At 53.2% G+C, this 25,378-nt stretch overlaps 3 protein-coding genes across 7 annotated transcripts; 2 read left to right on the forward strand and 1 right to left on the reverse strand.

The window, feature by feature from the left end:
• Nucleotides 1-3,622: 3,622 nt before the first annotated feature.
• Nucleotides 3,623-7,424, forward strand: Kremen2 (kringle containing transmembrane protein 2). 2 transcript variants are annotated; one of them, XM_021149472.2, is made up of 9 exons: nt 3,623-3,759; nt 3,977-4,151; nt 4,807-4,898; nt 4,972-5,096; nt 5,278-5,431; nt 5,757-6,089; nt 6,169-6,294; nt 6,376-6,454; nt 6,680-7,424. In XM_021149472.2, the coding sequence occupies exons 1-9, from the start codon at nt 3,669-3,671 to the stop codon at nt 6,888-6,890; spliced, it is 1,386 nt and encodes a 461-aa protein (XP_021005131.1). In that variant the 5' UTR covers nt 3,623-3,668; the 3' UTR covers nt 6,891-7,424. The 2 variants fall into 2 exon arrangements, with proteins under 2 accessions (XP_021005131.1, XP_021005132.1); XM_021149473.3 differs by having other exon boundaries at nt 5,395-5,431.
• An 824-nt stretch (nt 7,425-8,248) lies between these two features.
• Nucleotides 8,249-12,402, forward strand: Paqr4 (progestin and adipoQ receptor family member 4). Its single transcript, XM_021149777.3, has 3 exons — nt 8,249-8,776; nt 10,265-10,486; nt 10,648-12,402. The coding sequence occupies exons 1-3, from the start codon at nt 8,611-8,613 to the stop codon at nt 11,079-11,081; spliced, it is 822 nt and encodes a 273-aa protein (XP_021005436.1). The 5' UTR covers nt 8,249-8,610; the 3' UTR covers nt 11,082-12,402.
• Pkmyt1 (protein kinase, membrane associated tyrosine/threonine 1) lies at nt 11,911-22,496 on the reverse strand. 4 transcript variants are annotated; one of them, XM_085832703.1, is made up of 8 exons: nt 22,221-22,496; nt 16,012-16,499; nt 14,312-14,805; nt 13,567-13,673; nt 13,267-13,439; nt 12,919-13,076; nt 12,250-12,315; nt 11,911-12,151 (listed from the first exon to the last, which is right to left on the reverse strand). In XM_085832703.1, the coding sequence occupies exons 2-8, from the start codon at nt 16,360-16,362 to the stop codon at nt 12,040-12,042; spliced, it is 1,461 nt and encodes a 486-aa protein (XP_085688829.1). In that variant the 5' UTR covers nt 16,363-16,499; nt 22,221-22,496; the 3' UTR covers nt 11,911-12,039. The 4 variants fall into 4 exon arrangements, with proteins under 4 accessions (XP_085688829.1, XP_021041859.2, XP_085688830.1 ...); XM_021186200.2 differs by having other exon boundaries at nt 12,238-12,315; nt 22,221-22,494; XM_085832704.1 differs by lacking the exon at nt 22,221-22,496 and having other exon boundaries at nt 14,312-14,605; nt 14,713-14,805; nt 16,012-16,342.
• Between the last annotated feature and the right edge of the window lie 2,882 nt (nt 22,497-25,378).

Below are 25,378 nucleotides of genomic sequence, written 5' to 3' on the forward strand. Positions count from 1 at the left end.
GTGGCTCACAACCACCCGACAAAGGGATCTGACGACAGCTACAGTGAGTGTACTTATGTATAATAATAAAAGTCTTTGGGCTGGAGCGAGCATGAACTGAGTGATCAGAGTTGACTGGAGCAGACAGAGGTCCTAAAAATTCACTTCCCAACAAACATATGATGGCTCACAGCCATCTGTTTGGCTACAGTGTACCCATATACGTAAAATAAATCTTTAAAAAAAAAAAAAGGTGAGCGTCGTACACTGAAGTACACTGAGGCAGCCGAGGCAGCCCTCTCACTGACGTACACTAAGCCAGCCCTCTCTCTCACAGTTGGCCAGGTGGTGGTGCCGACAGAGGAAACGGACATGGTGTAGCAGTAGGCTTTTGAGACCCAAAGCATCAAATGGCACCTACACAACATCTTACTTATGATCTATGACCAAGGAAGGTGTGATTCAGAGAGGAAGGTGTAGTTACCAGGAAGTGAGAAAGACAAGCCGACTCTGGGGTGGGGGAAGGGAAGTGTGAAAGCAGGCATGCGCGCAGAACACCATGTGCCACCGCTGAGAGACCCGGATATCCGACTGAGAATTGTGGGGTTCCTTTTGCTGAGTCTGCATTGGCATCTACGCTCACTCTAATGGGCTCAAATGCACCCTGGGAAATGTCCTGGGGTAATGCCACCCAATGTCTCTCTCTCTCTACACACACACACACACACAGGCTGGACAAACCTGATATCATGTGCTTCCAAGGAAATACAAGCAAAGGCCACCCACCCTCATGTCCAAGTTTTCTGTTCTTGTCTCTCTGCTGTTGCCACATAACAAGTGTGTGCAGGAAGTGACAGATCAGGAAGCTCCTTTGTCCACCAGGGTCAGGGTCTTAGGCACTGTGACCCTACATGAACTTTCAGTACTTTGATTTCTCCAGCTGTGAAAAAGCTCTCCCAGGGAGCCTGCAGTGGGATCGCGGCTCTCAGTGGAGGTGTGGGGAAAGTAATGGGACTTGTGGTCCTGGACAAAGAGAACTGGAAGGTGGGCATGGTGGCCCACACTTTTAATTCTGTCATGCAGGGGGCAGAGGCAGGGGAATTCTGTGAGTTCCAGTCCAACTAGGTCTACTATGGCAAGCTCTAGTCCAGCAGGGCTACAAATATATACTTTTTTTTTCTAAAGAGAGAGCTGCTGGGTGTGGTGACGCACGCCTTTAATCCCAGCACTGGGGAGGCAGAGGCAGGTGGATTTCTGAGTTCAAGGCCAGCCTGGTCTACAAAGTGAGTTCCAGGACAGTCAGGGATACACAGAGAAACCCTGTCTGGAAAAACAAAACAAAACAAAACAAAAAAAACCCAAAAAACCAGAAAGAGAGAGAGAGAGAGAGAGCGCTACCTGGTGTCCCTCCCTAGCCACATGGTTCTGTGGAGTTAGAGAACCCCAAAGGTGGTAGGAACAACGGTGTCAGTGCCCAGCACCTAGAGCAGACTCTACTTGAAACCAGGCTCCAACACTGACTAGCTAGTGAGCCCATAGTTGCCAAGGGCCTCTGAGCCCCAGTTCGTGGACCTGCAGAATGGGGAGGTGCAAATGTTCCCCTAGGGCCTTGGGAATGCTGACAGGCTGCTGCCTGTACAGGGCTGAGTGTGGAATGCTGGGGAAGTGTGTGTGTTAGGGGTGCGGGGCATGTGGCCTGTCTTACTTTTCAAAGGTTCCACAGCCACCCCAGACTGAATACTCTACCTCTTTCCACTCAGTGTCCCCAGCCTGGTAACTGAATACCATCTCTCTCCCTTGTCCCTTTGCAGGAGACAGGACTGGGCAGATCCATCCTAAACTGTGGGGAGTTATTTTAAGGCTTACTGTTCGTTGGCCAACTCTGCCATGCATGAGATCATGGACATTCACTTGTGTTCTTCGCTTCTTCCTCCACTGGACTGACCCTCACATAAAACGTGAGGCGAAAACTACAGAGCTTCAACATTCGTTTTTGCTCTCCGGTGGAAAGGGAAGGACAGACAAGTCTTCTTGGAGCGTCCTTGTTAGATATCTGGAGGGCTCTGGTAGAGTCAGTACAAGAGGGGCACTCCCGGCTGGAACCTCATCTTGGCTACTGAGCGAACTGCCAGAGGAGGCGCCACTCACTAGCTTACAACCTAAAGCAGGTCTGTCTCCTTGGAATACCCCACCTCAATCACACTCCCTCCACCCCCTCGCAACTTGTGGTAGCCCCAAGAACCTTCGCATGGGGCGCCAGCTACACAACTGTAGGGCTCCCACAGCTAATCTTTGATCTCTGCCACGTACACTTGGGCCTCTCAGAATGCTCCCTGTGAATCTTGTTTCTCCATCTGCTTCAGGACGTGTGTTAGGTGGCGAACGCTCTCAGGACTGTCAGAGCTGGGTCAAGTCAACCTGGGTCCAAGGTATACAGAAGTTAGTAAAGGGTGGGCAGGCTGGTCTGATGGGCAAGGGGTTTGGACGGGGTAGGGCTGCCTAGAGTCGTTCCCCCCCCCCCAATCTCCCTCCCCGGGTCCCCGCCCCCGCCCTCCCACGCACCTGCGCTGGCCTCCCCCCAAGCCCCGGGGCAGCACTGGGAGATCAGAGGACTCGGAGGAGTCGGGCTCAGGGGGAGGGGGCGGGGAATTTCCCCCCACGCTTGCCTGGGCCTGCTCCCCTCCCCCTCCCCTCCAGGTGGGGGGCACCGCTTGGGGAATTCCGCCAAGGCAAGGCTCCGGAGAGCCTGGGCTGGGGTCCTAGGGAGTGGAAGAAATGGAAACGGGAGAGGGGGCGGGCTGGAACCGGGGGCGCAGCTGCCTTCCTCCCCAGACACCAGCTGCCCCTGCCTGTCGTGGACTAAGCGTCCACGATTCCTGTCTGTCTCCCGCGATCAGGGTCAGGGAGTGGCGTTTTCTTATTCAAGCCAGCCGCGGCGGGACCTGGGGAGACAGAAGCGTGAGGATTCCGGGAAGATGTGCGTGTGAGCGTCTTACAATGAATGAATGGATTGAATGGGAGCGCGCGCGCACTTAAATCTGGGTGCCTGTGTCCTTTTGACTGGGTGCAGTCGCGGGAGGGAGCCCTGTAACTCTCCCTTTAGGGTCCTCTAGAGGTCTGTTAACCTGGTCTGTGTCCCTCCATACCCTCCCAATAGAACCCACACCGACCATGGAAAGAAAGAAGAAAGGGTGGGAGGCATGTGTTGGGACGGTGGGGGTCCCGGGGATCAGGCATGGGAGGCGTCTGGACCTGCTGCCTGCGCTGCAGTCGCAGGCGGGGCTTCCAGCCTTCCCTAGGGGGTGTGGGACAAGAGGGGAGGGACCTATAGGGACACAAGGGGGGCAGGAGGCAGTGCTTTAGAAACCTGGGTGAGGGAGTCTCAAGGTGCAAGGCACAGTTCGATGGGGTGAGTGTGGGGGCCCAGGCACGACCCAGAGTTAGAAAGCCGAGCCTGAAGTCACCCTCCCGCCAGATACCTTCCCTAGAGACCCCTGAAGAGCGACAGCCGGGTAGAGATCCCGGGAAGGTATTTCCTGGTCTCAGACCGGCAGCGCCGACAAAAGTAAGATCAGGACAGACAATCAAAGGACAACGCCCCCTGCTCCTCAGGTCACCTGGGAGATCCTAGACCCCGTGGGTGTCCCAGGCCGTGTTCCGTCCAAGGCACATCTCTTTGATTAGGGAAGATGGGGACACCACATCTGCAGGGCTTCCTCCTCCTCTTCCCGTTGCTGCTGCGGCTGCACGGGGCCTCAGCAGGGAGCCTGCACAGTCCAGGTGAGTTAGGCAAGACGGCCAGGCCAAAGTCACTGCTCTCTCCTGGGCCGCAGGGAAGGGGTCCCAAAGCTGGAGAGGCGGGACAGCAGGTGGGTGGAGCAGTTGAGCAACCCGAAGGCCCCCTCGGGGATGGGAACTGGGGAGTACTGGCTGGGACCAGGCTTGAGGAGGCCCAGTGGGTGTCCAGACTTCTCCAGATCCCGCGGTTGCCGGGCAGGCCTGTCCGAATGCTTCCAGGTGAACGGCGCTGACTACCGCGGCCACCAGAACTACACCGGCCCACGCGGAGCTGGACGCCCTTGTCTTTTCTGGGACCAGACACAGCAGCACAGCTACAGCAGCGCCAGCGACCCTCAGGGCCGCTGGGGGTTGGGTGCGCATAACTTCTGTAGGTGAGGAGGGGAGTTCTGGGGTGGGTGGGTGGGAGGGTACGCTTCAGCAAGGCTGGACCAGTGGTGGCAGGAGGAGGGACAGAGAGGCGTCTGCTCTGGCCTGGTACAGTACTCTCAGAAAGATTTAAGGTGGGCCCTATCTCAAATGAGGTTTGCAAGGTTTGCAAAAACCTGGCTTTTAAAGATATGTGACCGTTTTCTGCAAAGCCAGTCAGAGCCAGCACAAAGGCTTACACCCTCAAGAGGCCCTGGGATGCCTTGACTGGTTGGACCCGCCCCCTGGAATGATTTGACTGGCTCTGCCCTACTTGCTTGAGCAACTTCTACAATCCGTCATATGAGGAGTTCAAAGACACAGCTTTCGTTTGTAGCATTATCAGTCAGGGGCTGGAAAGGGGACCACTTTTCTGCCCTGCCACAAAGCTTAGGGCTTACCATTTGCACCAGCTGTATGCAAGAGAGTAGCAAGGACCCATTGAAGCCAGGTCAAGTCTAACAACCAGAAAAAAACAAAACAAAACAAAAACCTTTCAGGCTCTTATAGAGCCTTTCCTCCTCTTGGAAAAGTCAGCATCCTGGAGCAGGTGGGCGGAGAATGTACTGACAAGAGAGGAACCGGCTCTTGGCCTTCTCACTATCTCCCTCCGGACCACAGGAACCCAGACGGTGATGTGCAGCCCTGGTGCTACGTGGCAGAGACAGAAGAGGGCATCTACTGGCGCTACTGTGATATCCCCACATGTCACAGTGAGTAAAGTCAAGAGCCCACCCAGCCAGAGGGTCACTCAGAGGTGAGACACTGACTCTGTTCCCTCCACAGTGCCTGGGTACCTGGGCTGCTTCGTGGACTCTGGGGCACCCCCTGCTCTCAGTGGTCCCAGTGGCACCTCCACAAAGCTCACTGTCCAAGTGTGCCTTCGATTCTGCCGCATGAAGGGCTACCAGGTACTGTCCTAGAGCCCAGGCCAGTGACCCCTGACCTTGACCTCAGCACCCTACCCAGCTCCCAACACAAATGCCAAACTTGACACTAACTTCTGAACCCCACCAATTCCCTACTTCCCGCCCCACTACTCACCCATATCCACCATCCCTGCCTTTGGGGTCACCCAGTCTGTGCTCCCAGCTGGCTGGTGTGGAGGCTGGTTATGCCTGCTTCTGTGGCTCTGAAAGTGACCTGGCCCGGGGACGTCCAGCCCCTGCCACCGACTGTGATCAGATCTGTTTTGGCCACCCAGGCCAGCTCTGTGGAGGCGATGGACGACTGGGCATCTATGAAGGTGAGACGTAGACCAGAATGAAGGGTGGAGTCTAATGTGCCATTCCTCCACTAGGAGTGGAATCAGGAAGCCTTCGGTTGGAATGGGGCATGTTAAGGAGACTAAGAATAAAGGCAGGATCTGTAATGGGCTTGAGGCTGGACCTGATGGTGAAGCCAGCACTTAATTAGGAATTGGTTCGAAGGAGGGGCCTACTTAAAGAAACTGAGCGGTGCCAGTACTGGGGTGGGAATGAGGCCTAGCTCGAAAAGGGGAATCTTGCCACCTGCGCTGGAAAGAAAGCGAAGCTGGCCACTTGTTTCGTGACCGCCTGCTCTGCCCACAGTGTCTGTGGGCTCCTGCCAGGGAAACTGGTCGGCTCCTCAAGGCGTCATCTACTCCCCGGATTTTCCGGATGAGTATGGACCAGACCGGAACTGCAGCTGGGTATTGGGCCAACTGGGCGCTGTGCTAGAACTCACCTTCCGCCTCTTCGAGTTGGCTGATTCTCGAGACCGGCTGGAGCTACGCGACATCTCGTCCGGCAACCTGCTCCGTGCCTTCGACGGCGCCCATCCACCGCCGCCCGGACCGCTGCGCCTGCGCACTGCTGCGCTGCTGCTCACCTTCCGCAGCGACGCAAGAGGCCACGCTCAAGGCTTCGCGCTCACCTACCGCGGTGAGCCAGGGGCCGGTCCTCCTGCCGCCGCCCACACAACCGCACTCCTGGCCACCTCGCCTCACACCTGTCTCCGCAGGGCTGCAGGATACAGTGGAGGGCAGAGCATCTCCAGAGGATTCAGCTGAGAGTCTCGCAGGGGACCCCGATGGGGCTAACGTGAGCTGCAGCCCCAAGCCCGGAGCTGCACAGGCTTCGATAGGTGGTGAGGCTGACTTACAAGGTGGGAGTTAAACAAGGAGTGGCCTTTCGGAGGCCTGTCCTCATCACACCCTTGTGCCCGCAGCCCGAGTCTTCTCCACCGTGACGGCCTCCTCTGTGCTGCTGCTGTTGCTCCTGTCCCTACTGCGTTTGCTGCGTCGACGGTGCGGGCGCTGGGGCAGGGCCTGAGGGCAGAGCCCGCACTGGGCGCTTGTTGCCTCGTGCCTCGGGTGTGGGGTCTCCGGTGGGAAGCCTGGGCTGGGGAACGAAGCTAGGAAGGCCCTGGGTTCTTGAGTGGGCGAGGCCGTGGGAGAATTGGTTCGCAGGCAGAGCAGGATGTTAGAGGCAGGGCTGGGTATGGGTCCAGCTGACGTCTGCTCCCTCCCTAGGAGCTGTCTGCTGGCTCCAGGAAAAGGGTCTCTGTCCATGGGACCTTCCCGGGGCCCCGGGAGAAGCTGGGCTGTGTGGTACCGCCGGCCCCGAGGGGTGGCCCTGCCCTGTCCCCCAGGGGACTCTCAGGCTGAGGGTCCTGCTGCGGGCTACCGTCCCCTGAGTGCCTCCAGCCAGAGCTCCTTGCGCTCGCTCGTCTCTGCTCTCTGACCCCAGACGTACGTAAGTCCATCACCACTTCTGCCAGCGAGATGGACACCCGAGATATTATGCAGCACCCTACCTCGACCTTGTGCCCCTTTAAAAGCAGCTTGGTCTCTGATCATCTCGGGAAGACCAGAAAATCGGACAGGAAGCATCCAGTGCTATTTGGGAACTTGGTCTGACCCTTGGGGTCCAGATGACTGAAGCCAAAGGGCAAAGGGAATCCAACACCCTAATTCATGGACCTTGATGTGATGGGTGGTGTTTGGTTTCAGGGTTCTTTGCGCCTCTTTTGGGGATGGTCCTGGACTGCTGCCCTCGATGAAAGGTTAGGGGCCAACAAAAGTGATCTAAAGCCGGGCGTGGTGGCGCATGCCTTTAGTCCCAGCACTCGGGAGGCAGAGGCGGGCGGATTTCTGAGTTCGAGGCCAGCCTGGTCTACAAAGTGAGTTCCAGGACAGCCAAGGCTATACAGAGAAACCCTGTCTCAAAAAACAAAAACAAAACAAAAGTGATCTAAAGACTCAGTATAGACTTAAAATAAAAGGCCTATTTTGGTAGAGGCTTTAGCAAGTTCTTTGCGTGAGGAAGAACCTGTCGATAAGGGTGTGGGCAGGGGGGCTGCAGGTGGGATGCTGGGTGTGCACACTGTGAGCTTTCTTATAAGAGGATGTGGAAGTTGGTCTTGGGTAGTTTTATGAGGAAGAAGCGCCTTCCTTGTCCCTGCCAGAGTAGAAGAGAACCGACCTTGCTTCCCTGGTCTCCTGCCTTTGCCGGTTCCTTGCCTGTACTGGGCAGGGCTAAGGGTGTGCTTTGTGGGCGATAAAAGGGAGTGAATTGGGTGGAACCCAAGCACGAAGCAGCCTGGCCGGAAGGGCTGGGCCTCGCTAAGGGTTCCAGGTGCACCACACATCTTAGACGCTTGGGTTCCCCGCCAATGGAAATGTACCCCCAAAGTGGGTAAGCGCCTGCTCTGCTCAGGACTCTTCGGGGGGTGGGGGGGTGGGGCGCTTAGCCAGCAGCACCTTGGACAGAGTCTGACTGTGGGCTTAGAGCTGGGTAGCCGGGTTATGTGCTTGAGGTAGGTGCCCAAAGGTGCGACAACCTGAAGGTCACTAAGAAAGCTGGGGTGTGATAATGTTGGTAGACCCAAGGTGCTAGGCCACTCCAGTGGAGGAGCCCGACACAGAACCTCGCGTCCCAAGCCAACAACCACTCCACGCAAAGAAGGCTGGAACCACATATGTTAAAAAGAGAAGGCCTGGGCGGTCTCGGGGCGGAGCATCTCCGTCCGCAGAGCTCATTGGTCCCTGCAACAAGAACGTCAGGAATCCAGCGCGCGAAACACAGGCAGGGTGGCGGGGGCGAGGAGCCGGGGTGGAGCCTGCTGTCCCCTCCGGCGTCCGGCCGCGCCCGTCCTCCGGGCTGCGGCGAGACGCCTGGCTGCCGTTGCGGCCAACCGGAGCTCTCCCTCCGCCGCTCTGCTACGGTGGAGCTGAATGCACTGAGCTCCGACCGTGGGGTTGCCAGCTTCCTCTCCCTTGCGGGGGCGTCGAACTCGCGCGTGCGCAGCGCGTGAGGGAAGGGGGCCGGGACCTCCTTGCTGACCCGGGCAGGGCCACCGGACAGCCGGAGGTAAATCGGGATGAGCTTCCCAGCGCTGCAGCTCCACTGAGAAGGAAGCCCAGGCGCAGAGGGTCGCCGGTCGGCCGCAGTGCGTGAGGCCATGGCGTTCCTGACCGGGCCTCGTCTTCTGGACTGGGCTAGCTCGCCGCCGCACCTGCAGTTCAATAAGTTCGTATTGACCGGCTACCGGCCGGCCAGCAGCGGCTCGGGCTGTCTGCGCAGCCTTTTCTACCTACACAACGAACTGGGCAACATCTACACACACGGTAGGTGAGCCGCGCCCCGATTCACGCTTCTTGCACTCGCGGCCGCCTTGCCTGTGAGCACAGCAGCCCCCCAAGCTCAAGTCCTGGACTGTCCCTGCTCTGGTTGGGTCAGGCGCCGCGGTGACAAAGCTGCCATTGTCCCAAGCTTCGTTGCCAGCTCCTGCTTTCCCAGTAGTGCCCCAAGGCAGGAGAGGGGAGCAGAGTGGGAGCCAGCTTAATCCGGCTGAGCTCTAGGGGTAAGAATCCTGGTATCCCCTTGATAATCCTGCGCCTTGGGCACCCTCCCCCTCCAGCGCTCATCCTGGAGATGGGCGTTCACTGGCTAGGAGGAATTGGAGAGAAGAAGACTGTCCCTGCCTGACCCAAGCCCTTCCTCGCGGTAGCCTTGAGTCCCCACGACCATAGCAGTACCGTGGGGCTCCGCTTTCCCCCACCCCGCCCCCCAACACACTTCTTGCGGGCCCCTAGAGCTCTGCTGACACAGCCCTGGCCTGTCCTTGAGCCGCCCCAGCTGGGAGAGGGAACTAGAGCCAGCTAGGTTTAGACTTGGGCTTTTCTCTAGAGGAAGATCGCTATTGTCTAGTCAGACCCCCACCAAGAGTGGGGCTGATGCCTGCATTTGTCCTCTATTAAGGCAATGCCAACTGGTTGTGGGGAAGGGAGGAATGTCCAAGAAAGGCCAGCACTGGAAAGAACAGAGCTGAAAGCGCCCCAGTGGAGACAGGATAGGCTTCTTCCAGTCCTTTCCCCTCATTCTGGCCTTTCCTGGCTTTCTTTATGGAAAACAAAAAGACCCAAAGCCTCCATCTGCCTGGACATTTGACAATGTTAAGTAACCCTGAGGCTGGTATGTCCCTCTTGTCCTAATCAGAACTCAGGCTGAGGTCATGCTTCTCCAGATTTCTGCAGGACAGACAGACAGACAAGACAGACCTGGTCTGGCCTCCTGTGTTGTGTGGCAGGGAGGAACTGTGGCTTTAGCCAGGAATTAGTCTGCCCTGGTTCATCATCCTCTCTCCTTTGCCTACTCGCTGGGCTCAGCTGGGACAGATTACTCCAAGCTAGTTTTTGCACCTGCAAAGTAGGGCTTATTGTCTCTGCTTCCTAGATCTGCAGTGATCCTGACAGTAACCCTTCTGAAAGTTTGTAGCCCACAAGACCTGCTCTGTGTGGGCAGGCAGCAGCACTGAACTCTGCCTTGCTCTGACTTTCTTTTGTTTTTCATAGTCATGCCACTTTGGTTTTTTAATTTTTATTTTTTAACATACTCATAGTGTAAGAGTGGGTGGGCAGGAATGTGGAGGTTAGAAGACAATTTGTGAGAATTGGTTCTCTCCTACCATGTGGAGTTCAGGATCAAGCTAAGGTTGTCAGGCTTAACAGCTTTTACCGACTAAGCTATTTTCCTGGCTCCAGTTGGTACCTTTGTGGATATGATTCTCCTTTTATGCTGATTGTGTCTGATGTATGACTCTCCCTCCTTTCTAGGGCTAGCCCTGCTGGGCTTCCTGGTGTTGGTGCCAATGACCATGCCCTGGAGTCAGCTGGGCAAGGATGGCTGGCTAGGAGGTACACACTGTGTGGCTTGCCTGGTGCCCCCTGCAGCCTCTGTGCTGTATCACCTCTTCATGTGCCACCAAGGAGGCAGTCCTGTGTACACCCGGCTCCTTGCCTTGGATATGTGTGGAGTCTGCCTTGTCAACACCCTTGGTGAGCCAGGGCCCCAGAGTGGTGGAGGCAGAGGCCACTGGTGGAAGCTGTGGGTTGGGAAGATCAGCTAATTTGGACTTAAACCCTTTCTCTCCTCTTCTCTCCCTCTCCCCCTCCCCTCCTCTCCCTCCCCTACCCCCCTTCCCTCCCTCTCTCTGCAGGAGCCCTGCCCATCATCCACTGCACTCTGGCCTGCAGACCCTGGCTTCGCCCAGCTGCCCTGATGGGTTACACTGCACTGTCAGGTGTAGCTGGCTGGAGAGCTCTCACTGCCCCCTCTACCAGTGCCCGGCTTCGAGCCTTTGGTTGGCAAGCTGGGGCCCGCCTGCTGGTGTTTGGGGCCCGTGGAGTGGGGCTGGGCTCAGGGGCTCCAGGCTCTCTACCCTGCTACCTGCGCATGGATGCACTGGCTCTGCTTGGAGGGCTGGTGAATGTGGCACGCCTGCCCGAGCGGTGGGGGCCTGGTCGCTTCGACTACTGGGGCAACTCCCACCAGATCATGCACTTGCTGAGTGTGGGCTCCATCCTCCAGCTCCATGCAGGGGTTGTGCCTGACCTGCTCTGGGCTGCACACCATGCCTGTCCCCCAGACTGAGCTGCCTCTTAGCTGCCAAACTGGCCTGCCCACAGCTTCCTGGACAAATTCCACCACCTTTCCTCCTGCTGGTCTGCAAGGGGCTGGTTCCCTGGAAGAACCAGCACATGGGACTTCCTAACTGGGAGACCATTCTTCATTCTTCCCCATGGATTCACTTCTTGCACCCAGGCCTTCAAACCCCAGCGTCCCCTTTCCTTGCCATCTTCCCTCCTGGGCACTGTTTTGCTGTCATTAGAAAGAAACCATTTTTTTTTTTCCAATTTACCCTGTTTAACCTATGAGAGTCTCTGACACTTGAGTCCTGCCAACTTACCAAGCCTCCAGCCCAGAGCCACTACCCCTATGTTGCTGCTCCCATACATAACTACACCTCCTGCTCCTGGATTCTTGAGCTAGCCACTCTGACCCTGCTTCCTGATCTCCATCTTCCTGCTCTGCATGTCAAACCTCTCAGCAGCCAGAATTTTGCTGTTCCTGTCATTCCTGCAGTGAGGATGCAGAGGAGTGGGACCAGGCTTCTCTCAGAGCCAAGTGGACATTGGTCCTGCTTGTATCATCTGGCCAGGAGACAGGAGGGGAGCTGCTGCTTTTCCTAGGCAACAGGCACAGCTTTGGAATGGAGGTGTTGGATTTGGGCTTCACTGGACCAAGGACTCAGCTCTTCAGTGCCATGGTCTGACTGACCTGCCTACCAGAGACTTGTCTGCTCAGGAAATCTCTATACAGTGGGTGGCTCCAGCCTGCTGGCCCAAGGATACTGACTCACAGCCAGATCATCCCAAAGGCCCAAGACCCTAGGCAACATCAATAAAGGGACAAGAAGAGCTATGCTGCCACATGAGCAACCTTGGGTGTTCCCAAGACGCATTACTTTTTATTAGATACGGAAGTTTCAGGGGAGAGGTGGGCAAGATGGTCAGAGGTTTAAAAGCACCAAGGCTGGCTGGGCCTGTGCTCAGGCTGGGTCTAGGGAGTCCTCAAACAGGCTGAGGAGGTTCCTTGGCTCAAAGGTGGGGCAGGGACCTCTTGGAGGCTCTGAGTCCACATCAGTTAGGTCCAGGGCATCCCTTGGGGGAGGAAGAAAAAAAAAAAGAATAAGACACTGGATCCTAAAGAAAACCGTGCCCAAGCCTAGACCCCGGGGCTGGCTCACCTAGGTATGTACCTGCTCCGAGGGGTAGAGGTTCTTCTAGTGATCCGGGACAGGAGGGTCTCTGGGGAGAGTGAGGGACTACAAGAAAGAGGACAAGCAGGGTGGTGAGGGTTGGGCAACATAGGAGATAAACAGCCCTGCTCCTCCTTGTTTCAGGCCTCTGCTTGGTGAAGGGACAAGGCCACACTTGAAATAAACACTGGCAGCTGACAAGTTCTCCCGCCTGACCACATTCATGGGTTAACTCTGTCCCTTTTCAGGTCCAGCTGAGCAGGGTGTGGAGTTTTGGTAAATGAAGCTTCTCTAGCATTTAGAAGGAGCCTTCAGAGTGAGGGGATGTTTCTATAATGGGAGGCATCCTGAGAGCATACGGTTCCTCCTTGCAGCCATTTCTTAATTATACTCTCTTTCCCTTGGCTAGCAGACACCTGGGAGCAAGGGAATCCTCTCAGGACAGGGACTTACCAGGTGCTGGGAGGTGTCCACTCAGGGGAAGACAGCACTTTATCTCTGAACAGGGACAGCCTCTACAGAGGTGGGGACTGCAGTTGTGCACTGAATGTCACAGCTGCCTACACAGACCACCAGCTACCTCTACACTGGCAGTCTTTTGTCCTGAGTGTGACAGGGGGTCCGAGACCCCTGGAATTGACCACAGTGATGTACATACACACCACCCACCCTATGCTGTCATTATCCCAGCTGCTGGAGAGGGTGCTGTCCAGGAGGGGGCTGCAAGGTGGAGAGCCAGGTGGTGTGGCCGGTGGGCCTGGAGGCTGCAGCCAACTGGCAGGATGCACCAGCCCGTGCCAGAGCCAGCAGAGCAGAGTGACCAGGGCCTAAGGAAAGAATGAACTTCAGAAACCAAGCCTTGTGATGAATCACAGCACTTGGGAGGCTGAGGTAGGAATATGATGCGTTCAAGGACAATAGTAATGTATACAGTAAGTTCAGAAGTGAGCCGCAGGAGGCCAGGAAGGTCACCTGGGCAAGGAATGGGTAGGGTAGCCCAGCACCATAAAGGCTTACCTGCCACAGGGCCCAGCCTCGACTCAGGGCTTCTGCAGCCATATACCACAGAACATTCCAGGGACGTGGCTGCCTCAGCATGGGTAAGGCCAACAGGGCCTCGGCTGTGGCTCGAAGCTGGGGGTCAGGCTCCAGCATCATGGCGAGGACAGAACGCAGCTCAGAAGACAGACCTGCCGATGAGGCAGGGCCATGTCGGGCCAGGGTACTGACTGGGCCCTTAGTCCAATGGTGCCCCCTACTACTCGCCACCCCTTGCCAGAAGCTGGTGATAGTTGGCTCTTCTGAACTCCCACTCACCAGCAGTGAACTCAGGGGGCAAGTATCCCTGGCGCAGCTGCTGCCAGCCCTCCCCACCATGGGGCAGTTCCATGTTACAGGCCACTTCCAAGATGGTGAGACCCAGACTAGGAAGGACAAAAGAGAGGCAGAGTCAGCTTTGTGACACAGATCCCAGTCCTATCCAGCATCCTGGTGGGAAAGGGCTGTTCTCTTCTACCATAAACCATAAAGTTAGTGAGAAAGGAGTAAGGAGCTTTGAGGAGAGCCCTGGAGGGCCAGTGAGCACCAGTCAAGATGGACAACTTGAAGTATGGACCCCACACTCAAGCAGCTAGCCCATCAGAACCACACTGGCATGCAAATGGTTTCCATGGTTACTAGGGTTGGCATCATCATTCTGTAGAGATGAATAGAATACACTGAGGCAGGGTAGTAGTAGCCAGTATGGTCTCATAACCCTGGGCCTGGCTGTAGCCCCAGATGTTAACTGTGGACTTGACAAGTCCCTCCACCTCATTACTCTCCCTGTCCTGGAGCACAGCCATGGAGCTGCAAGGAGACGGCTAGCCTACAGTGTAAAGGGCCTCTGGCAGGCTTGTTGCTTACTCTGGAAACCTTTCAGCTAGCAGGGAGGGACAGCACCTCCCAGGCTGGATTGCTCTCCTACCCTGTGCCAGGAAGGAGCTCCTCTATCAAGCAGTCCCTTACTGTCTGCTGATCAGCCACCAACAAAGGGCTCTTACAGTCCTCACCCAGGCCTCACCTGAACACATCTGCTGCTGTCCCATAAGAGCCCTGCAGCAGTTCTGGGGCCATGTAACGAGGATCTCCCTCCTGGGCCTCGCCAGCACCGGTTGAACCCAGCTCCACCAGTAGTCCAAAGTCGCCCAGCTTGCAGCGGCCCCGGGGGCCCAAGAAGATGTTGGCAGGCTTGACATCAAGGTGAACTAGGCCTTGACTATGTAGATGGTCCAGAGCCAGAAGAATGTCCCGCAAGTAGCCCCAGACCTGGGCCTCTGGCAGGCTGGCCCCCCAGGCTTCACAGTGTTGCTGCAGGCTGGGCCCGCAGAGCTCTGTCTGCAGGTATAGGATGCCACCCTCCTCCCAGGCCCGCTCCAGTCTCACGCAGTGTGGGTGCTGTCCCACCTTCTCATGGCCACCTACCTCAGCCAGCTTACGAGTTCGGTCTTTGGGGCCGCGGAATGGCGACATGTAGCGCTTAACAGCATAGAGTCGCCCATCTTCCTTAGAGCGCACCTGGAAGGGAGGTGTTGCCCAGAAGCAGGATGTGGGGGCAGGGGTTGGGGCAATCAAAGAATGCTGTCCTGATTTCACAACGTAGGGGAATCCATGTCAGCCTTAGACCTCTGCGTGCAATGATAACTAACTGGACACATGCATGTCCACTGCACAACGGTGCATCAGAGACCCAGCAACAGAGGAGATGGGGTGGACCTATGCGCTATGACCAGGGTTCAGTGCTAAGAGGAAATGGTAGTCCCCCAAACCACGGACAGTGTCTCTGCTGTGTCCAGGCTTTCCTCTACTGAGGAAAAGGGTCTGTGCTGCTTGCATTTTAAATAAAATTGCTTTTCAATAATGCTTGCATAAAGGAAAGCTACTATTTTAAGAGAAATGTAATTGGAAAATTAAAACCATATTAAAGAAAATGATGGGCTGGAGAGATGGTTCAGTGGTTAAGAGCACTGACTGTTCTTACAGAGGTCATGAGTTCAATTCCCACCATTCAATTGGTATTAGGATCCAATGCCCTCTTCTGGTGTTTCTGAAGACAGTTTCTTTCTTTCTCTCTCTCTCTCTCTCCCCCTCCTCCCTCTCTCCCCCCTCCCCCTCCTCCCTCTCTCTGTATGTGTGTGTGTAAATCTTTAAAAAAAAAAAAAAAAAAAAAATAGAGGGCTGGTGAGATGGCTCAGTGGGTAAGAGCACCCGACTGCTCTTCCAAAGGTCCAGAGTTCAAATCCCAGCAACCACATGGTGGCTAACAACCATCCGTAACGAGATCTGGCGCCCTCTTCTGGAGTGTCTGAAGACAGCTACAGTGTACTTACATATAATAAATAAATAAATATTAAAAAAAAAAAATAGAAAAGAAGATGATGATGAGCCAGGGAGAGGAACAGCTTTTGAGCCTCTAGCCTAGGGAATATGGTGTGGGGTCAGCTCCAGGTCAGACAGACCCAGCCATGGACGCTAGCACAGCCATCTCCAGGCAGAAAGCAGAGAACTGCTGTGGGCTGTGCTAGGCCTGGACAAGAGGCCAGTGTGCATGAGGTAGCTCTTGAAGGTACTTTATCTTGGGATGGAGAGGTGGCTGTTAAGTCCTAGAGAGGAAGGCTGTCAGAGAAGAAAGGGCGGCAGGCTGCCTAGGACACTATTCCACTCAAGGAGGGAACCCAAGGCAAAGAGGCTCCCGCGAAGCCTGGGAAACCACCCTCCATTTACCTTGAAGACTTCTCCATACGAGCCATGACCCAGGCGGCTGAGCCTCTGGAAGTTCTGCTGAAAGAAGGACTCAGGCCGACTCGGGTCATACCCAGGACTCTGCAGGGGCTCTGAGGTCTCACACAGGAAAGACACCCTCCGGGGCTGGGGCTGGTGCCAGCCTGGGGTGCGAGGGGGGAATAGACGGCTGACAGGGATGCAGCCCTTGGCAGGGGGCCGAGGTGGGAGGCTCCGGCTGAGGCCCCCAGGTCTTTTGAGGGAGAAACCTGGTTCTGCGTGTCGGAAGTAAGCTGGAACTGGGATGGGGGTACCACTTAGGGGTGGTGGGGTGCCCTCGGTGGGCATGGTCATGGCCAACGCTAAAGGATCCGAGCACAAAGCAATGTGTCCACTCAAACAGCACTTGGTCCTGTGGCCCACAAGAGAGCCACTTCTTTGCCACACACACGTTGTATTGTCCACATGAAGGTTGTGTGGGCCACAAGTACCTGCAGAGAAGGAAAAGAACAGGCCATGACACACATGCACATGATTCCATCTGAGGCCTGGAGGTGGCAATTACACCAAGTCAGTCAGGACCATGTCCTGTATCCCTGTATCCCTGAGGGCCTCATACCCAGCAGGGGAATGCCAAGCCTGGCAGCCCCGCACGTGTCCATCCAGCCTCCTCCCTGCAGCCTCTCCCTCATCACCAGTTTAACGGTAAAGACAACGTTTGAGTTACAAATCTCCCTTCTTCTATTTTCAGAGTTATTGTACTAGAACAGATTCTTTTCTAGAACATTCCTATAAAATATGAAACCCGAGGGCTTCTCCTCAGATATAGACAGAATAGAGGGGAATTTATAACCATCTTAAGTCTCTGAATGTAGTGCTAAAGACAGAGAAATGAAGTGTTTACAGGAGAAAATCTAGCAAATCTTGGTAAGAATGTGGAGATGCAGTAGGACCTGCATGTCGCTGGCTGTGGGCAGGGATCTGGAGGTGAGGCTCTGCTGACTCGGCTCCCTGTCAAACTTGGCGTTGGCCTAGGAGAGCAGGCTCTCAGACTTACTCAGCCTCCCACCAAATCCACAGGGCAGAGGCTGGTTTCAGTTGAGTGCTAGATTAGCCAACATCTTTCTATTTTTGTTTGTTTGTTTTTTGTTTTTTGAGACAGGGTTTCTCTGTGTAGCCTTGGCTGTCCTGGAACTCACTTTGTAGACGAGGCTGGCCTTGAACTCAAAAACCCGCCTGCCTCTGCCTCCCAAGAGCTGGGATTAAAGGCGTGCGCCACCACTGCCCGGCTAGCCAAGACCTTTCTTCTCTCTCCCCTGCCCCACTGAAAGACAAGATGGAAGTTCTATATTGGGCCTAGCAGGCTGAGAAGCCTATGGTTCAAGTCCCAGCTTATTCATAGGAAGAGAGTTCCACATTGGAAGAGGCAAGCAGGGAATGCCAGAGACCTCTGTCCTGTCTTGGCATCCTGCTTCTAAGGCACCAGGGCCAGTCAGGGCAAAGTGCACCACACTGTCCCACAGCACATATTAGATATATTGCCCAGGGGTAGAAGCAATCTGTAAAACAGAGTCCTGAGGCTGTTCCCAGGAAAACTTGACTTTGAAATACTAAGACGTTCATATCTGACAATACTGTCAAAAAAGTAAGGGGGAGGGCTGAATGGAGCTGGGCACAGTGACTCACCTATAATCTCAGCACTTGGAAGGCAGAGGCAAAAGGATGAGTTCAAAGCTATCCTTGGCTACACATAGAATTCCAGGCCAACATGAGTTATATGAGAACTTGTTCTAAAAAAACCAAACCCAAAAACCCAAAAAACCAAAACCAAAACAAAACTGAAAGATAACTGAGCAGGTAAAAAACGCTTGCCTTGCAAGCCTGACAACCAGCACACCTCGCCCTGGTAATAATAAATCTCTTTTAGTGAAAGAAAGCTTTAGGTCTTAGCTGAGGGGCTGGGCATGGTATGCATCCCTGTGATTCCAGTAGGGACAGTGAAGCATGAAGGTCACAGATCTGACATCAGCCTCGACCACATATCCAGATTTTGTCTCAAAAAGAAGGAAGAAGGAGCTAGAGAGGTGGCTGAGCAGTTAAGAGGAGTGACTGCTCTTCCAGGATTTTTAGCACCCACATGGCTGCCAGGGGAATCTGACACCCTCTTTTTGGCCTCCACCCACATTACTCACTTATAAAACATAGGCATACATTCAGGCAAAACACCCATACACATAAAGTAAATAAACAAACAAGAAACCCTAGTTTCTTGAAATGCTGGGCATGATGCCTTTAATCCCAGCATTCAGGAGGCATAGAATCTTTATGAGGTTGAGACCAATTTAGTCTACACAGAGAGATCCAGGTTAGCCGGGGTTACATATATAGTGAGACCCTGTCTAGAACAAAAAAAAAAAAGGAAAGGAAAGAAAACAGAGAGAGAGAGAGAGAGAGAGAGAGAGAGAGAGAGAGAGAGAGAGAGAGAGAGGGAGAGGGAGAGGGAGAGGGAGAGAGAGGGAGAGAGAGGGAGAGAGAGGGAGAGGGAGAGAGGAAGAAGAAGGAGGAGGAAGAGGAGGAGGAGGAGAAGGAAGAGGAAGAGGAGGGAGGAGAGAGGAGGAGGGAGGTGGAGGAAGAGGAGGCGGAAGAAGATATGTAGCTCACTGGCTCAGTGGCAGAACACTTCCCTGGCATGTGATAGGCCCTGGTTTGATCCGTATTACCAAAACCAAAATGAATGGACATATCCTGGGGCACAGCTGTCCTTGCACTCATAGCTAGAACTAGGAAAACCAGGAATGTTAAGCACACACAGTTGTCTTTTCAAACAAACAGACCTCTTTTAGCCAGAAGGCTGGGAATAGAGGTGGCTAATAACCTAACCCCTGTGCTAGAGAGCCAGGCCATACCTGGGACGTCCCCAGCAGAACCAGAGGTGGTTAATAGCCCAGATGACTGCTGACCAGATCCTCTGGAGGCCTTAAGAGAACACATGTAGCCTATCTATAGAACTGAGACATGTTTTGATCTGATTATGCTTCCTTGTACAGAGGGGACTCTGTTATAATAGGAAACCTTTGTCCAAATTGTACTGTACTTAAATATACCTATAATAAGCTACCCAGTGTCAGATTCTACAAGTTTGAACCAACACCAGCCACTGAGTCGTGTTGAACTGGATTTTCTTCTTGCCTCACAGAGATCAATCCTTTGCAGGTCCTAGTGGTTGCAGAGACACCCCCTACCCCCCACGTGCATATACCAAAAACTAAAGGCCTAAATAAAAGGGGAAACCTGTACATGACAATGGTCTTGTATAGTTAATGGTACAGTGTTACCAGACATTTCTCAAAACAAAGTAAAGGCCTTCAGCTCAAATTGTACAATCTCTGTTAGAATTCCAGCTGGCTCCATTATTGAAAACAGTGGTGGTGCATGCCTTTAATTCCAGCACTTGGGAGGCAGAGGCAGGTGGATCTCTGTGAGTTTGAAGTCAGCATAGTCTATAGAGCAAGTTCCAGGACAGCCAGGGCTATATGGAATGACCCAGTCTCAAAAAAAAATTTGTGTGTGTGTGTGTTTTCCCCCCTCTCAAGACAGGACTCATTATGTAGTTCAAGCTGGCTTTGAACAGCCTCCTGCCTCAACCTCCAGAGAGCTGGAATTACTTATTTTCAAAAAGGATGTCAAACAAACCAACGGGAAAGAAGAATCTTTTCAACAAATGACAGACAACTGGGTAGCTACATGAAAAAAATTACTACAGGGGAAAAATCAACTTTATCTATCTTTCTCACTCACTATACTTATAGTTTTACTTTGTTTTGAGAAAAGTCTATGTAGCCTGGACTGATCTTGAACTTGAAGCAATCCTCCTGCCTCAGCCTTCTAAGTGCTAGGATTACAGGCATGAGCTACCACTAGCTGCCATTCATTGACAGAAATATTAGTGTTTGATCTTGGATGGATGCCCCAGATTCGCTAGTGGTCTTATACATATATGCTTTCTTAGGATGCCTTTTCAAAAGCTATTATTTATTTATGGATCAAACCATTATTTAAAAGCTACTAGTCATTATGGGTCAGGAAAGCATTCTACCAGAGCTATAGCCTCAGCCCTACATCTGTGTTTTCTTTCTTTCTTTTTTTGTTTTGTTTTGTTTTTCAAGACAGTGTTTCTCTGTGTAGCCCTGGCTGTCCTGGAACTCCCTTTGTAGACCAGGTTGGCCTTGAACTCAGAAATCCACCTGCCTCTGCCTCCCAAGTGCTGGGATTAAAGGCATGCACCACCACTACCCGGTTCATCTGTGCTTTCTAAATCTGAGATGTATTTTATTTTATTTTTTTGAGACAGGGTCTCTAGTTTAGGCTGTCTTCAAGCTCCCTCACTGTGCAGCCAAGGAAAACTGAGGTTTTGATCCTCCAGACACCACCTTCAGGGAGCTAGGATCACAGACATGTCCTACTACATCTAGTTTATGCAGTGCTGTATATCAAACTCAGGACATGATTCATGTTAGACAAATGCTAAACCAACTGACTTATTACTATAACTCCAGTTCCTAAATCTGGGATACTTTGAATTATGAAGAGCACCTGGCACCAGGAGTTTGTGGAGCTGCAACTCTGCACAGACATACAGAACTCTGAAGGACTTAAGACATAAATGCTAACTGCTGTCTTTCTTAATCAGTGCTTTAGATAGTAGTTGAAATGACTCAAGTGTAGTAGTGCCCTGGTGCCAGTATCTGTGTGCCCCTTGGGGCAAAAGGGGGTGTTAGGTTGCTCCAATGTTGTAACTGGAACAAAGGCAAAAAAGCAGTAGAAATTGTCCATTTTAGGGGAAGCCACAATGTATCAAAGGAGCCACACCTAACCTCTAGTAGTCGCTAGATCAAATTACTACTTAGGTTAAGTACTCAAGAGGCTTGCTGGAAGGCTCTCTTGTTATGGCTCTATTTACTTCAAGAATCCCATCCCAGAGGTGGCCTTTAGCTTAGTGATAGAGTACATGCCTAGCACCATCAGGGTCCTGCATTTGATGCCCACCCTAAGAAAAAAAGAAAAAACAAATCCCATCCCAGGTCTTCTGTAAGGATCCACGATCACGCTTGTTAATTAAACCTACAGCCTTGAAGGGGATGTGGGTGGGGGAGGTAAGAGTGCTTGATGCCCTTCCAAAGGACCAGGTTTGATTCCCTGACACACTGACACACAAGCATCTGTAACTCCAATTCCAAGGGGATCTGACACCCTTTTCTGACCTATGTGGGCACTAGGCACAAACAGACAAAAATACACATGCATTTAAAAAAGTAAAGACTTTAAAAAAAAAAAAAAAAGCCGGGCGTGGTGGCGCACGCCTTTAATCCCAGCACTTGGGAGGCAGAGGTAGGCGGATTTCTGAGTTCGAGGCCAGCCTGGTCTACAAAGTGAGTTCCAGGACAGCCAGAGAGCTACACAGAGAAACCCTGTCTCGAAAACAAAACAAAACAAAACAAAACAAAAAACAAAAAAAAAAAAAAAAAGGAAGAAGGAATACATGCCTAGCACCTGGGAGTCCATCACCTTCTGTTTCAGTCAGAATGACCATTCCCTCTCAATGCCATTTTCATTTCAACATCACTGGTCATTTACATTCTAATACCTCTGGCCTGGTCAAACAGCTTTTATGGGGTGAGAAGGGTTGGTAGTGGAGTCCCGGCTGAGTATAGAGTGTCCCTGAGCCACTGGGTTTCCAGGGACCTCACCCTCTTACTGAGCTGTACCCATCTGTTGACCACCATCTAGCGTTAAGACTCTGAGTTCCTCCCGTGCAGGGCCACTGCTGAATCCGTTCTGTGGACGAGGGGAAACTCTGACAAACCATTGCGTAGACAAGCTGTCACCCGGGGGTGGAGGGGCTCTTCCCAGAGAGCGGCGGGAGAAAGAGAGGCAGTGCTGGAAAAGGAGCGCCCAGTGGGAAGGGACAGGGAACCCGCGGGAGTAGGCGGGGCGTGGGCGACAGCGCTGACCTGGAGTCATCCGAGGGCTAGTCCGGCCCGTGACAGACAGGGAGGGGTGGGGCTGCTGCAGGTTGCGGGGGGGGGGGGGGCGACCGGATACTGAGAAGAGGCCGGAGGGCAGTCGCGGGGCGCAGCGCGGCAGGAGCGCGGGCCAGGGCGCCGGGCGGAAGAGCGGCGCAACCGGGAGACCTCACCCGGGTGTGGGCTCACCTGGGGAGGCTGGGCGGGGCGCAGCGCGGCGCAGCAGCGAGGTCCCAGGTTCCGGGTCGGCGGAGGCCGCTGGGGACCTCGCAGAGGCCAGGCAGGCCGGGGTCGGGCAGCGGGGCCTCTGGACACCGGGACGAAGCACCCTCCAAGAAGGGGAACCGCCCGTGAACGCGCGCGGAGCCAGCTCGCGCCAAAAATTCCAAACCGGCCTCGAGGCTCCGCCCAGGCTCGCCCGTGGTCCCGCCCCCGCCTGGTGCAGCGGGTCTAGCGCCCAGGGCATTGGCCCCGCCTCGCGTCTTGCGTGCGCACCGAGGTCTCCCCGCCCCCGAAGTTTGGCGGAGCGCTCTCACTGCGCAGACGCAACTCTTCGAGGCCTATTGCGGCGAGAACGATCCTTGGCCCCTTCCTGTCGGTATTCGTCGGCCTTCACACTATGGTCCCCACACCAGCTGATCTCTATTGGCTGCCTTAATATTCGTGTCCATAAAAGGGGCAGGTAGGGCCCTGCAGCCAAGTGGCATTTCCTCAAGGAGTTGCCACTGGGGACAACACAAGCGAATGTCCCACTACTTATAATCTTATGCATATTCAGACTCCGGTCTTCATCATCCCAGGATAGCGATTGGGAGCGCCTGTTCTAAGACGGTGGGGTCTCCTTGTGAATAGGCTGTCTGAAGCCGATTCTTACATTCTTTAGCTCTGAACCTTGTGCTCAACTGACTCCTCTCAGTCTCTTCCTGGCCTCACAACCTCTGGTACATGATGGTTGTCACTTCTCTTCTAAACGTGGAGCCGAGGAACTTAGGACGATTTCTTTAAAGAAGGTCTGCACAGAACAAACGTGGGGTGGAGCTTGCTTCATGGAGAAAGGGACCTTTATTGATTTCAACTAGAAGTGAGAAATCATGCTTTATAGCCAGTCTCTCTAAAATGCTCCTGCAATCTCTTGGAACAACAGTGGGAAGGAAGGCCAGGCCCTACTTAGGCCTGAGATCAAGAGCTGGGATACTGCCCACCTCCAAGCCCTTCCCTTTGCATTAGCGACTTTGAGAGCCAGAACACTTGTGACTTGGGCTAGTCCTTGTTGAGAACCCCAGACAGGTTCCTCTCCAACTATTTAGAGCTATTTTCTGCCAGCTCCGTTTTCTGGACAGGCCTCCCATTCTTCCAACTGTTTATTTCTCAAAGTCTAATTCATAATGATTAAAACACACTAAGACACACACACACATACACTAACAAAAAAACAATACTGCACTGGTACATGCCTATACCCCAAGCACAGAGGCAGCTGAGTCAGAAAGGTCACATGAGCCTAGGAATTGGAGGCCAGTTGGGTACTATAACAATATTCCTGGGGCTGGAGAGATGGCTCAGTGGTTAAGAGCACTGACTGTTCTTCCAGAGGTCCTGAGTTCAATTCCCAGAAACCACATGGTGGCTCACAGCCATCTGTAATGCCTTCTTCTGGTGTGCCTGAAGACAGCTACAGTGTACTCACATACATAAAATAAATAAAATCTTAAAAAAAGAAAGAAAGAAAAAGAAAACTCAATTAAAACAAAACAAAAAGTGAAACAAGATGCCTGTCCTCAGATAAACCACTAAGTAAAAGTTGGGTAAAGTGGTGTATAGCTCTGTAATCCCAACACTGAAGACCTGGGGAGGCTGAGGCAGGGGGAATCTCTGAGTTTGAGGCCACCCTGATATATATCAGAAGTTCCAGGCCAGCCTGGGCTACATAGTGAGACCTTGTCTCAAAACCCGGGACAGTTTTAGCAATTTGAACCCTGCCTCATAAAGGAACCGGGGAAGGAGTAGAAAGGCTGGGCTGTCAGCTAGCAGGTGTGAAGCCCTTGGTTCAATCCCCAGCGCTACAGGGAGAAATAAAAGCATTTTATTTCAGTGGCATACATCAGAAAACATCTCACTCTGCAGAAAAGGCTGCATTAGACACCTAGTAAATATAGATTAGCAGCAGTTACAGGTAAGTGTACAGACGTCCTGTCAGGGAACTAAAGGCTGTAGTGTGGCTCTGCCAGTCTCCACATGTGTAAAATGAATAATAGCTCCTCCTTGGGGAAGAAACGAGCATCAACTGAGAAAATATATGTGAACTGCTTTTGTTAGAGGAGAGGCAAACCAGAGAGGTCTGTGCTTTTCTGCCCAGGTTCATGGTCTCATCTGTCTTTAAAAACAAAACAAACAAACAAACAAACAAACAAACCAAAAAAAAAACAAAAAACAAAAAACCCAGAAGGCCAGAAAGCAAAAGTTTGGTTTAGAAAGTGAAAGTTGACGTGGAGCAGCAGCAGAGGGACAGCTGATTGGTTTAGTGCTTTTGATCAGTAGAAGTGAGAGACACTAGAGTTCTCAACCTGTGGGTCAAGACCCATTTGAAGCTATCTAAAGAACTTTTCACAGAGGTTGCCTAAGACCGTCAGAAAACACAGATATTTACATTACAGTTCATAACAGTAAAACATTTACAGTTATGAAGTGGCAACAATATTAATTCTATGGCTGGGGGTCACCACAACGTGAAGATCTGTATTAAAGTGTTGTAGCTGTAGGGTGACTGAGAACCACTGCTCTAGTGTAAGAGTTTTCTCCCATTGATGCAAAATGGGCCCACGGGTTGCATCAGTCAAGACAAGAGCAGCTGCTGGTTAAGTCAGGAGCCGCCTCTACCCATACTGCGATGGCACAGACAGAGGCATGTTCCCAAAGGGATCAAAACCAGGACTCGTAGCTGGGCATGGCAGTGCATGCCTTTAATCCCAGCACTCAGAGCCAGAGCGGGCTGATCTCTCAGAGTTCGGGGCCAGCCTGATTTCCATTACAAGTCTCAGGCCAGCCAAGACTACATGTAGATCTTGTCTCAACAACAATAAAACCAAAAAACAAAACCCTGGGACTCTTGCACTGGAAACCTCAAACCTCCCCTAGGTGCTCAATTCCGCAAGCCCCCCCACCTCATCCAGGGGAGACCCTCCAAACACTCCCAATTACACTTCACCATAACAGTACCACAGAGCTGCACACACTTCTCAGACTCTTAGAAAGATTCTCTCGCTCAGATGGGATCACAAAAGGGGTAGTGTGACAAGAAAGGGAGGCAAAGATGATACTCAAATGGAACCCTACAGAACGGAAGGAAG

The sequence above is a fragment of the Mus caroli genome, unplaced genomic scaffold (genome assembly GCF_978045245.1).
Source record: "Mus caroli unplaced genomic scaffold, Mus_caroli_1 scaffold_18, whole genome shotgun sequence".
Classification (NCBI taxonomy): Eukaryota; Metazoa; Chordata; class Mammalia; order Rodentia; family Muridae; genus Mus; species Mus caroli.